The following is a 14,264-nucleotide window of genomic DNA, read 5'->3' on the forward strand; positions in this document are numbered from 1 at the left end:
CTTAGACATAAATGATGAGAGCAGTTTCTTAACATAATAACCAAGCATAGAAATATAAATAAATATAGAAAAATATTCATATCCATGCATTAATCTAATATTATTATGTTCTATTGTTATTATTACTATTATTGTTGTTATTATTTAGGGATTGTTTTATTTTAGTATGAGGTTCTGGATTTATATCTCATACATCATAATCATTGCTCACTAATGTTGTTGTCTTGTATAAATTAGTTTATGATTTTCATAAGTCAGACTATGTGGGAAAATTACCTCTAACAAACTGACAAAGATGAACAGCTTCTTGGATGAGTTGGCTTCATTAGTTCCCACATGCAAAACTAAGTCAGGCAAACTGGACAAACTCTCAGTCCTAAGGATGGCAGTCCAGCGCATGAAGTTTTTCTTTTCTTTCTTTTTTTTTAAAATCAGTTTTAGCTCTCTGAAAGCTCTCTCCCCACCAGCAAGAGCCACAGCCAACATACAAAATATGTGTAAAGCAATGCAGACTTCTCCAAAAATGCTTTGCAGCTGCTGCATCTTGTTTATGGCATTCAGGAGGGGACAAGTTAGGAGGACAAGTTGTCTCTCCTCTCTCTCCTTTCTCTCTTCCCTTTTTTAAAACCTGATTTTCCTTTGCTAGTGGGCAACATTGTAACTGATCTAACAACTACAGACTGTTGCCATGTGAAAACAAAAAGATGACTTATTTTTTACTTCTATATGTTTTTATTATATTTAAAAAATATTGTGTGCAATGGTTTAAGGATATCACTTTTTTCTTTTCTTTTTTTTTTACCTATTTTTTGGGGCCCCTGCCAGTCACAGCCCTCTGCGTTGTGTTTTCTCCCCTATACTGCGCCTCTGCCTTTATTCCTCTGGTAGCAGCTTTTCCCTACAGTCGTGCATGCTGTGTTTAATCTATCGTGCTCTGCTGAAGACACATTTGAATACATTATTGAGTGTTATTATTATTATTATTATTATTATTATTATTATTATTATTATTATTATTGAACACATTTGTTTATCCTTTTTCTTTTTTCTGCAGACTGTGAGGGTTTCTACACCGTACACAGTGTAGGTTACTTAAAAAGCTGTTTCTCTACTGAGGTGAATCTGGATGAAAATAACAAGCCAGACAGCGATGAAAGTACTTTAAGTTGTCTGGTGGCTGTTGGTTGCTTCCATCCAAACATTGTTTCCCAGCCAGTGCAGAATCATATCAAGATCAAAGCCCATGGAGTTTGTTTCACCTCATGCCACTCATAGAAAGTTTATCTTTGTTTATCAAAGGTAAAAACCTTTTGCCGCAGAAACTAATGTCACATTATATGCCTCTACCTTTTGTCATTTAAGCATCAGAATTTATTTCTGATAGATTTCCTTCCTTGGTTGATTAAATACCCCAATATCATTAAAAAAAAAAAAAAAAAAAAAAAAACCCAACATATTTGTTTAAATATGCTTTTCAATTTTTTTTATAGTACTGCTATTTTAGGTTATCTCCCTGTTGGACCTTTTGGGAACGTCACTTTATCTATACTTTTATGAGGATGACAGCAGAATGTCACAGGAAAGGTAGGCGATTCATCTTGATTACTGCACATTTCTTCGACACATGAGACTGTGTGTGGCAGTCTCATCTGCTCCGGTGGAATTACAGCACTTTGATGCCATTTCTGTAGCAGCAGGGAGCAGTAGGTGAAAGCAGCACTGCAGTTCATTTGGCCTGTGGACACTTCATCCATTTTCTGTCCCCGTCCCCCTCTGCTGCTGTCTGCTGAAAAGTGCTGCAGATGAGAGAGCAGATCAATACAAACTGCTACAAGTTAAAATTAAAAGATGGCTCATTCATCACACTCAGAAGCTGCTGGTTCAGTTTTATGAACCTTTGGACGAAAGAGGTGGAGTATATCATCTTCGCCACTACAGTAGTCAGGTGAGTGAAACGGTCTTTTCCACATCATCAGAGACAAAATCCTATTAAAACAGGATTTTACTTAATATGATTATTATTTGCAGAGTGACACAGTGTCTCTGTGGTTAACACTGGTGTCTCCCAGCAAGAAAGTCTAGGTTTGAGTCCGGCATGGGTCTTTCTGGGTGGAGTTTGCATGTTGTATTTTTTTTGTAATTTTATTTTTTTTTTTAATTTACATATTGTTTGAATTGTAATGGCATATGTGTAATGCATAACTGGCAATATGTGTATGTGGAGGACACAACCTCATGGAGTTGTTAACCTGTCTGTGGAGGTGAAATGTCTGTTTCACTGTGGTATATTGTGCGTGGTGACTTTGTATATTGATTGCTGTGTATTGGGTGTGAGCCATTCATACCGAGAGATTATTGTTTTGATCTTGGTTATTTGATAGTGAGATTTTGAACACTGCCGTTTGGTGGCACTATTGTTTGATATGACATCGTCAGATTGGCATTGTTTGTGTGATGGCAGTATTCAGCTGCAATTTTGTCATCACCTGTTTATTGTCAGATGCTGTGATCCCCTCCTGTTGTTTTTTTGTTTGTTTTGTTTTTGTTGTTTTTTGTAAGGATATTGATTATGATATTTCTGGATTGCATTATACAACTTCCCTGCATGGCCTCACCAGAATTTTCAAACCAAAATTGCCACTGCCCATAATATAATTTAACAGAGAAACGTGGATTTGAGTAACTGCTGAAGTTTAGTGTATAGTTCAAACTATGACATGAAACCCATTCATTATTTCACACTTTCTCTGGCACAGACCATAGCCTCTATACGAATACCAGGTGACAGTGACCCTTTCCACAGCTCTGTTTTGTAGCAGGTGGATTGAAGTCAGACTACCAAACTTCACATGGAGTTCCTGGTGTCACGCAGGCAGGAGATGGCAAGATTGGGCCAGTGATAGCGCGGGAGATCCGGAAGTATAAATAATCATTTCTAGAGATGTAAATCATCATAAGGTGTGGTGTAACATTTTAATATTTTAAAAAGAACTGGATACCATATCTGAATCAGGAAACAACTCTTTCAGTGTATGTATATGACAGTGGAGATTTCAAATATAACAATCTAGTATCTCAGAAGATCAAATAATTGAACATAATACAAAAAATATACAAAAATAGTCAGACAGATGGACCCTTCCTCTACTCTACTCTTCCTAGTAGGGTCACATCACAAATCACATGATGTGTAAATGTAATCACTCTACTCATGTTCCACGTCACCCAATTCATCTGCCTTCCTGCTAGTGGCCGGTTCACATATTGTCTCTGAAAAACCAAAGAACACAGATCTGACAATATTGACTATAAAGATAAGTGCTCATTTTATTAATGAGTTCTGGCAGTGGTGACATCAAATCACTATTCACGTGTAGATCAAACAAGGTGTTTTTACAATTAATCCTCCAAGGCATCTCGAGGTGTCTTGTTAAACTTGGGAATTAAATGAGTGTAGTAATATGTATTTTCTTATTAAACATATTACATGTTTATTAGAAGTTGACACAGAGAAGACGACTGCTACATGACATTCAGTGTATAACGTAGTCCTTCACGTAACAAAACCTTTCAATTTCACGTATCACTTGCCACTCAAATCAGTCTTCATTATTTTTCTTTTGATGGACTGAAGTATATTTTTCTGATTTATTATGATTTTTTGTTCACTTTTGGCACTTAATTCATTTGAGTTGGAGTTTGTTTGCTCAATAACTAAAACAGATACAGGAAATATAACTGTATTTAGTAAAGTCAGGTGACAACTGTTCAGATGGCGTTTTACAGTGGTAAATGCAAAGTGGCATCACATATGAGAAACCTTTGTAAGAGACGGCCACAGTATCTCTTATTCACATTACTCTGTGTTCTACCATGATGATGATGTGTAGCAGGGAAGCTTTAGGATGATGACATTTAAGTTGGAACAAATTTCTTCAGCACCAGCCTCATTCACTTGTGTGCAGTTAAATGCAGGCAGATGTTTAACAGCTGCACCAGGCTGTACTAAAGGATCTTCTAATCACAGTGCAATGAAATGGCATGAAAAGAATTTCTCTTCAAGTTTGAAGTTTGCCAAGAACTCCTGGTCTGTCTTACAAACTCATGTTCTTTCTCTTTTTCAATACTTTCAGACTTAGGACTTTAAAGCGATGCATCAAGTTTTACAATAATGTCTCAAATATACACCAAATGTTTATTTTTACCTTTATTTCAGGATTTTTTTTGTTTGTTTGTTTGTTTTATTTTTAAACAACAATTTCAAGCTTTGCACAAAAAGATTCTGACCACAACAGCTTGTGCTCTGCTTAATATCTTGGCTGTGGGAGGAGCATAACATCACATATCAGATCCAGCCAATGACTACATATCCCGGTACAAGATTCAAAGACATCTGAGAGGAGTTCAGCTGGTGGTCATGACACTAAGTGGTGATTAACTGATTTTATCCATGACCAGAACGTCGGATTTTCTTGTTAGCGAGTCTTGCATTCTTCCCATAAATGCACATTTAGTAGTTAGGCCACCCAAGAGAATCAAAATCAAAATGATCAGTGAAATAAAACCTGTGAGAAAACAGTGACACCACAAAAGTGCTCAGCCAAACCCATCAAATTAAGGTACAATAATATAGTAAATAATAATGTTAATACTATGTGTTTACTGACCCCCCCTTCCTCCCCCCCAAACAAAAATAAATTCCTTTGGTCAAGTAAAAAAACAAAATGAAAACAACAGTGAACTCTTCTGTTTACCAGTCTCATGTTCTTTGCTTTTCTTTTTTCCTACAGTCATCCAGGTTCTTGAGGCTCTAAGGCTGCAAAGGAGGTGTCAAGGCAATATGGTTATGGTGCCCCTGGCGCTCCATGCTGCAGCATGCTGGGAGTAGAACTAGAAGAATAGGAGAGGGGCAGAGGCATTGAAAGACGTCTGAGTGTGTCCTCAGACAGCAGGTGAAGGTGCATCTGGATCAGGCTCGTTGCTGTAGTTGTTGCTGTAGTGATTCCCACTGGGTGGATGATTAGGCAGGATGTCCAGTTCATCCACTTGGGGACCAGGGTGCAACACCACCAGCTGGTCTTGAGGGATGTCTGCTGCTGCCGCTGCCAGGTTGGTAATGGACTTGGACTTAACGCACTGGAAATCCACGTGGCGGCTTTTACCCTCCTCCTTTTCCCAGGACATGCGGATGAAGGGCCTCTGGACGTAGTTGTAAATGACCTCTGGGCGACCTCCTGGTCTTTTCTTGACCTTCTCTTTGTATGTCGGATAACCTGTCAACACAGAGAAGATAAAACCATAAGCTCTGTTCTGTTTAAATTATAGGCCTGATGATTCTGTACGTCTAATCTACGCAGAGCCTTATAATAATTTATACCTACGAACTAGATTGTCTGTACTAGTCAGCAGTATGATTTACATGTCATTGTGTTCACTTCCTTTTACGCTATTTCCTGTACTTCAGACAATAGTGACTGAAATACTGAGAATACTGTTGGAGCTGGAACTAATAAAATAGACAATGCAAGAGAAGTTTGTGTGTATGGCCACTGAATCTACTAGGCTTATAAAGACCAAGTACAGTATGTAAAATATGTAGATGCACAACAAAAAATATCCGTTTGTTCTAACATTTATTTACGTTGTGCATTGGATGTAAATAGTAAATGGTCTAGCTTTTATACAGCACTTTTCTATCTATTGGTACTCACAGACTGTACTGGCTACTGGCACTGAGTTACAGGAGACCTGACAAAACAACTGTGCCTGTATAAACCAACATCTCTCAGTAACTTATCGCTGTTCCGATAGCATCAGGTTAATGATACATGTTGGTTTGCTCATCATTAAGCTAAAATCAATGTGGCAAGACAAAGAAGATTCCATAAACAGGTTATTTTTGCATCACTATACTTATAATGTTCAACTCTTCTGAAACGAGAAGTCTTACCTTCAATGCCCAGTCTTATTTTCTTCAATCCTCTCTCCTTTAAAACTGATTTGGCAACATCTCGGTTCTCAATATACTTGAAAAATCTGTACAGTTTTGTGCTGTAAATGACTGCAAAAAGAACAAAAACATCATTTATCAGATAAGGTTGTTTTGCATATGTCTCTTGTGTGTGTGTGTTCTTTATTAGCGAGTACTCACTCTGTGAATACTCTTCTCCCATTTGCGGTGGATATTCTTCATCCCAGTCCACCACATCATCATCAGTAAGGACTACAATGTGACATTCCCTCTCTCCACTCTGAGCACTGGCCACCATCAGAGGCAGAACCATTTCCTCGAGGTAAAACTCAAATTGACGCCGAGCTCCATCATTGGAAAGCTCGTGCATCAGGGCACCTGTTAAAAAGGACAATCAAGGATGGGAACCCGTTCATAGCAGCTCTCCAAAGAAAGTAACCGCACACAGCAGCAGTACTCAACTCAGCAGTTAGATACTATAAACAATAATAACTATATATTTAGTTTTAGGTGCTGGTGACTTATGACACATAAACTGAATGTTACAAGCATAGAAACTATGATCTATCTATGTGTCTATCTATACAGATAATGTATCCCAGCTAGAGGTGTGAATCTTCACCAGTTCCATTATCTTGTTAACAATTCAATTCAATGTCTTGTTGCATCACGATGCGTTTCATCCTCAATTTCCTATGTTACTGCTCATGACTATGTTTTCATCAATGAATGGATTCAGTTGGACACAGACTCTCCTTCACTTTGTTCAGTCTGAATAAAGTAGAAAACAGGTACTTTTAATCAAGCTATTTAGTTTATACAGTACAGTGCACTGTACGTCTTCATAGTAAAACATTTAAATGTTAACCTGAATCTAAATATTAAATTCATTTATAAACCAAGAGTAATTTATTTACTTATTCTTGTGTTTGGCTTCCCTACACCATTTTCTAAACTAAAGGTGACAATTAACACTAGTCAGGTGAAACTTCACTGGGCTTCTACAAACTCGACAGGAAACATCCTTTGGCTTTAATGGGTAATATTATGTACACTGCATTGATGCAGCGTCGTCCATGTCCACATCGTGATGCATCATAGAAACAATTAATGTGAAAACCAAGCAATTGAACTGTTGATAGTGTTGCCTCCATTACAGCAGAATGCGTGTGTGCCCTCCTACTAAAATATTGCTGTGAAGTACTGTTTACGAACGAGTGCAATTTGAGCAGCTATTACAGATTCAGGCTCTTTTCCTCCACAGATACTGCAACAAAAACTATAAAAACATCTATCAGTCACTAAGAGAAGGGAAACAAACTATCTAGCTGGAAACCTTTTTCCCCAAATAGTCACATTTAGAAAGCAAGCTGCCAGACATGTCTTAGCTCAGGGCTCAGTCAATTTATCCCAGGAATAAGCTTTGACTCTATGTTGAAAATGTGCTGTTCAAAAGAGCTACATAAAATCCTTGCAACATAAAGAACAAAGTTAATTTCTGTACAGCTGAGCAATGACAATGAGAGCACTGGGTTTGAGTTGGTTAATTGTTATTTACTGTTCTCTTGGTCACTAAAGCTGCCACCATTATTTCCAGCACCATGGAGTGAAATACTCACTGAGGTCTCTGCATTTGATGGTACTGTAGTCAAAGGAAATGCATAGATAGTCACACGCCTCCCGCAACTCAGGGATGGAGATTCCATCAGGACAACGGATTATCCCAGATTTATAATAATCCTGTCAATTAAACAGAAACCACAAAGGAGGCAGTCATTTCAAACACTGTGTTAATCCCTTAATTAGTAACACAAAAATACATTAACAACCCAGTAATAATCATATAACTAACAATGAAATGTCTGAACGAAATGCTTTCAATATATAACCACGTCATCAGATTTTTGCCATGTAACAGATTATTCAGAGTTTCACATGATACAGAACTCATTCACTACCAAGTCTGTTAAACTGTTACAAGATTGTTCTGAGCAGGACAAAGGTAATGTGCAGTTAGCCAGTCATTGAGATGCAGCACGAAGACTGTTAATGTGTATGTGTGACAGCAAATGTCGAACAATGAAACAAACTCAGATTTTGCTTTGTCACCCCAGCCTCACATACTTCATACACTTGGTAGCATGAAATGGTGTATGTGCCAAGACTGCAGGTTGGCTTTGTAAGCATTTCAGAGGTGAATTATATTAATATACAACTTTATCTTATCGTATTGTTCCAACTAAGTCAACTCGATAAAAAAGTAAATTATATTTTCATACAAATTTCCGACTGACTTCATTTTCCAAAGTTAAGTATTTCCGCATAGCGAACATGTTTAGTCACACGATCTTGGTTCTTCTAATTCACTTTTTGGCAGCTTTAATTCCACTAAAACAAAAGAAAACTATGACATTTTGACACTTCTGGGACAGATTTTTGGTTAAGTGCCAACATTAACTCCTGATGTCGGATCTTCTGATACCAATCAGAACATTCCTAGTTTTAACAAGGTGCCTTTTTTTTTTTTATAAATGCCATGTCATAAATTCCATCTTAATGGAGGTTGCTGCTTTAAACAGCCCGTGTTGAGTTCAAACTGTGTCGTAATGTGTGTTTTCAAGTTTTAATCTCTCACCATTTATATAAATAGAGGAAATGATAAGAGAGGAACTGACCAGAATTGCTCTGAAAACCGTTGAGCTAATACCCTCGGCCACCTCATACTCCCCCTTCTCGTTGGGCCGAGTGAAATTATGTTCTCTTCCAGATCCAAACATTCTGAAAAACAGTAGAGTTACTTTATTTTCTCAATTATAGAAACGGGAAATGTAAAATAAAAAAGAACATACTGATAAAAGGTATGACGTACCTGCCCAACATGGTATTGGGTTGTGCAGTGAAGATGGAAGGATCTACTACAAAGCGTGTGTTGTCAACAATCAGAGTAACTCTCTCTGAGGTCCTGATGTTTCGGTTTGCAACTGTGGCACTTGCGCCTCCCTCTTTAGGATTCTCATAGACAAAGACCATTTCTCCCACTCCCAAGCTTTTGAAAGTTCCTTCAGTACTGGACAAGCTACTGTTGCGACTGCTCACAACTCCACTGCTGCTGGAACCACTGGGTGAGACTCTCTGAGGCCGTGGACTACTAGGCCTCGATGATGGACCACCATCTCGTTCACGTTCTAGACACAGACAGGCAGAACAATGACTCCCAAATTACTCTTTGCCTTTCAAATTAGGACTCAAAGAACGGCGTACATCACGACACGAATGAGTACACACACCAAATTGCAGCTTAAATAAGAGATTTGTATTTAACAAATAAAGTTAACAGACTCTTAAGCAGCTATGCGAGTTTTAACAACAAGACTCAGAACATATGGCTGGGTGGATAAGTATATAAGTATAAGTACATATTCAAAGCCAAAGACATCAGTGATATAAATCCTGTTTGAGTTGTAAGTTGATAAATGCAGTCAATCGTGCTAAGAGCTGCAAAACTCTTACATGACGTCCATATAAGCCCTCTGCTCTTTCCATGCATACTCACCACTGTTGTGTTGGCGGGTGGGTGAGGTGACGTTGCGAATGCAGGGAGTTAGCTGGCCTTCTCTCTCATGTGAGGAGTCCCTGGAGCGATCGCTGGAGCGGCGGCGGTCACGTGAGCGGTCACAGCCCCCACTGGCACCATGCAGGCTCATCTTCCTCTGTTCTCCCTCCACTCGAGATGCTCGGGCCTGACTGCTGCTTTTCAAGACAAAACATTTGTCATGTTCTTTTCTTTCCTGAGGCCTGAGGCTAATTTGACTGTCATACTTATAAAGTGATTATCACACACAACCAACATTTACCAGAACAAGGGATCATCTGGTTTCTACTACTCTCACTTAACATTGTTACACATTATTCACTGATCAGGCATGACATTAAAACCACTGACAGGAGAGGTAAATAACATTGTGACAATACGTTCTGCTGGGAAACCTTTGGACCTGGCGTTCATGTGGACGTTATTTGTGCTTGTAGACATGTAGCACCCACCTAGACCAGACCAGACAGCCCCACCCCATAGTAATGACACTCCCTGCAGGAAGCAGCCTGACACAGGCGCACACAAAAACGTTTTAGGAACAACTCAAAAAAAACATGAACAACAGAACAGGGTGTTGACCAAATTCACTAGATCCCAAACTGATCAAGTATCTGTGGGATGATCCACAAACATCTGTCCCCTCAACCCATAGGACACAAAGGCCCCCACCAACAACATTCTGTAGCCAGACACCACATGACACCATCACAAGGACCATGTCCATTCTCTGATGAGTCACAACTGTTTTGGAGGCATGAGGAGGTTGTAATGTTATGCCTGATCAGTGTATGATACAGAACATTTGCTACAACAAGCTTGTATGGGAGTCCTACAAATGTATGCAACAACCAGACTAACCAGATATACCACAATGTGCAATATTCAAATAACTGTATGACACGCCTGCTTAAAGCTTAAAATTGCTGACATAACCTTTGATACAATTGAGTTTTGACACACTCCTGTACACTTTTTTCCAGTGCCCTCCTGACCCCATTTCTATGTGTTTGAATGCAACAAGAAATCTTACATCAGGTAGTAAAAACTACCTTTATGGGAAATTGCCCCCTCTTTATTTGCACTAAACTGACTAGAGGAGACTGTGTGCCTTTGTCAATACAGTGCATAAAATACCTGGCCAGTAAAGTCAGCCAGTAAATTCTGGCGAGTTTCAAAATTACATTAATCTAACTTATCAAACATAACCAGGAAGTCTTTATTACAGTACAGTATCTTTGTGTACTGCTTTGAAATCAACACTTGACATTATACCAAGGTTATATGTATCACACAACACGAGTTAAGAGTCCTGTACAACATGGAAATGGTTATTTGACACACAAGCTATTACTGTATGTTTATCGTCTGATATATTTGAGCTCCGGGGGACCAGCTGGTAGCTACTCTCCCGGCAGGTCTTTCGGATCTTCTTCTGGCTCACCTCGAATGCTTGTAGAATTTGCGAGGTCGGCTCGTAGCGTTTCGCTCCCAGTTTTCGGTGTCGCTGGAGTTACTGTCATATGACTGCAGACGTGCTGCCATCACCCATATAGGGGGGAGTCCGCTCTGGATCGTTCACCGTTCATAATCTAGTCAACAATTAATGGCGACATCAACAAGTCAGTTCGGTCCCTCTGATCAACTCGTAGCAGACCAAACCACATAATATCGGTTGCCATTTAAGAAAATGATCTGACTTTACGTGTGTTGACGAGTATAACATGAAGGAATCCTAACAGACATAGTAGTCGTTGTCGTCAATGAACAATAATCTCTGAACAGAGTGCTGTCAACGTTGCTATCGGAGTCACCATACGATTACGCTTGATACTTTGCTGTGTTAGCATGCCTAGCTCGATCAGCTAGCAGTACACTACGACAGTATTAACGGACTATTCAAAGACGGCGGTAAAGCCGTCCCAACAGAACTGATATACACACTCAAATATCCAAGGCTCACATAGAAATATATAAAAAGAGTTACCTAGCCGTCTACGTCTTCCTATGTAGTATAATCCCAACCGCTCGCCAGCTACCGAGTCATCTCCTTTCAAAACACTCACCCAACTGACGTCCGACGTGACGACCGTTAAAGGCTTGACGTGATGACGCACGCAGAGATAGAAGTGACAGCTGTTGTAACTATGCGAGTTAATCTTTAAGTTTTGTCTGAAAAGGTTGCTAGTTTTGACTGTAATAACAACAATAATAATAAATTATATGATCGACTTATTTTCAACAGGCGGTACATCGATATTCACTTTTTCCTTAAAAGGAAAAAAAACAAAGATGCCCGTCTCACAAGTCTCGCGATATCTTTTTTTTGCTAACTTTATTAGCAAACGTGACTACGTACAAGAAACAACCACGCCGAAACCAAACATTATCAAGTATACCAAATAATCCACATTGCATAGTTCTATATTCCTAACCATATTGGATAACTACAGCTTGGATCACTTTAAATTTCATCTTAAAAATATGTAAATATGTAATATGTATGAGCAATTATCCATAAAATGTATTGCTTTTATATAATGTGCTCTAAAGTCCAAACAACTCGGACCATTTAATCTTCCTCTGTGAGCTTCCATTCATACTTTGCCCATCTTGGGCTTTGTGTTAAGATCACAGAGGATGAAAACAATTATTTACAGTAGATATCAATGAATTTCTTTAGAATTGCTTTAGAGACTGTGTCATAGATAAAGGAATAAAGAAATAATGCGAAGTCCGGTTCATGTAGTAAAATATCAAAATTATGCAGATGGGGATCAAAGAACTAGTAATTCCTGCAATAGTGTGCAGTAGCAGGAATATCAGTTATTCATGGTGAGTGGGTTGCAGGGTCATGGCCAGCTAGCTTGCGAATGACCCATGTCAAGACTTTAAGCCATCGTAGGAGGACAGAACAGCACAGAAAGTAAGGGGTAAACAGTGGTGAGCTTTATAAAAAAAAAAGAGGTAGGGTCCATCTGATGGTTAAAAAATAATCTTAAATAGTATATTATGTTACCCATCTTCTGGGCATAGTATACTATAATGTTTAACTATGGCACTGTGACATTGCAGGATAAAAGTCAAGCTAATTATTAAATGTGTTAATTAACTGCAATAAATGTCAAGGAACACATACACAGTGCAATAACTGTGTCACATCTCCAGTGTGCAACGGACAATTCCAACTCAGCTCTGAAACTTTAAATAATAGTTCATGAAAGACAATTTTTACTTATTGAAGAGTCTTCAGTCATGTTCGTAGGTGTTTTATACTTTATACCTTTGTACCGTTCTTAGTCTTGTCTGGCAAAAAAAAAAAAGTCCTCTCTCTATTGAAATGCTAAATGTGTGAGGCATAAAGTGGTCTGAAGATAAATTACCCTCAGGAAAAAAATACTATAACACACACAGTTTAGTCATCATTATTCAAATGAGGAGTTGAATTTACAAATTAACACAAAAATATATCAGGTGAAATACAACATGTAATCTATAAACTGAAACTTGAAATGAGGGGGGACATGCATTTATGAAATAGTTTTGTCTAAGTTAATGCATGTCAAGACCCTTTTATGTTAATTAACCATTAACAGGATTGAGAGAACAGGAAAATATTGACTGTTTTATATGTAATGAACCCATGATGCAACACAACATACATATGTACATATGAGCAAAGAGTGAGGCTAGGAAGTTCAAACTGAGATTGATATTGGGAAAGGTTTTGTGATGGACTTGACATTTGACATATTAAAAACACTCCTAGAAGTTAAAGGCAAAAAATGTGATGCAAGTCAAAGTAAAATACAAACAAATCATCTCTCTTTTTACTTGGTCCACATTTGCACAGTGATTTGCAGTAAACAACAATTGCTTTAAATAGTAATGTGTACAGTAAAATGTGTACAGTGAAGCTATAATGTGATATTAAACTCCCCTCTATGAGGTGTTGGCCTCCATAGTTGCACAGTCATTGCTAGACATTGTAAAATATTGTAAACAAAAATAATTAGCTACTTGAATAAAATGAAATGATCAGTATACCAACCACAAAAATTAACAAAAAGACAGATTTGTAACAAAATAAATAAAATAAACAAATGACAAATAAAAGCAGAAATATAAATAAATAAATTAAATAAATAAAACAAGTTAACAAATGAACACTTAAAAAATAACAGCTACAAAATGTTTTAAACTTCTCTTTGGTAGGACATACAGGACAGCAAATGGATAGTATTCAAATTTTCTAAATGTTTGGTCTATAAACATTTTTAATGCTGCCCAACTGTTCATATTGTGGTTTGGAGCTGGCAACAATAATTCCCTTTAACTTTTCCTGGAGCCAGTCCTGTCTGTCTCCCACTTGTTTGTGTTCCCGAACGTTGTGCATTAGTTGTACCTCACTGATAGTTCTCTTTCTGCACAAACAGAAAAAAAAAACTGCAGTTAACTCCTCGAGGAAAGAGTCCATCATCAATCAGTTTTTCATCCCATAGATGATACTAAAAACAGAATTTACCTCAGTGGTTTAGCCTCTGTGTGGAAACTGGCGAGGAAGATTATCAGAACTAACGTTTTCAAATATCTCAGTGACAACATGTTGAGGAACTGAAATAAAAAAATCAAAAAATACGTTTGATTAGAAAAATGATTTGATCACCTCCTAACACCTTATCACGTTTTTATTATTTTTAA

At 38.0% G+C, this 14,264-nt stretch overlaps 1 protein-coding gene across 3 annotated transcripts; it reads right to left on the minus strand.

Annotated features, from left to right (window-relative positions):
- Positions 1 to 4,192: 4,192 nt before the first annotated feature.
- On the minus strand, positions 4,193 to 11,664 carry btbd10b (BTB (POZ) domain containing 10b). Of its 3 annotated transcripts, none has more exons than XM_047581076.1 (9): positions 11,551 to 11,664; positions 11,008 to 11,155; positions 9,525 to 9,718; positions 8,841 to 9,156; positions 8,647 to 8,749; positions 7,591 to 7,711; positions 6,152 to 6,349; positions 5,951 to 6,061; positions 4,193 to 5,273 (listed from the first exon to the last, which is right to left on the minus strand). In XM_047581076.1, exons 2-9 carry the CDS (start codon positions 11,106 to 11,108, stop codon positions 4,942 to 4,944), a joined length of 1,476 nt encoding a protein of 491 aa, XP_047437032.1. In that variant the 5' UTR covers positions 11,109 to 11,155; positions 11,551 to 11,664; the 3' UTR covers positions 4,193 to 4,941. The 3 variants fall into 3 exon arrangements, with proteins under 3 accessions (XP_047437032.1, XP_047437031.1, XP_047437033.1); XM_047581075.1 differs by having other exon boundaries at positions 9,525 to 9,721; XM_047581077.1 differs by lacking the exon at positions 11,008 to 11,155 and having other exon boundaries at positions 11,551 to 11,638.
- Between the last annotated feature and the right edge of the window lie 2,600 nt (positions 11,665 to 14,264).

The sequence above is a fragment of the Mugil cephalus genome, chromosome 3, assembly GCF_022458985.1.
Source record: "Mugil cephalus isolate CIBA_MC_2020 chromosome 3, CIBA_Mcephalus_1.1, whole genome shotgun sequence".
Lineage (NCBI taxonomy): Eukaryota > Metazoa > Chordata > Actinopteri > Mugiliformes > Mugilidae > Mugil > Mugil cephalus.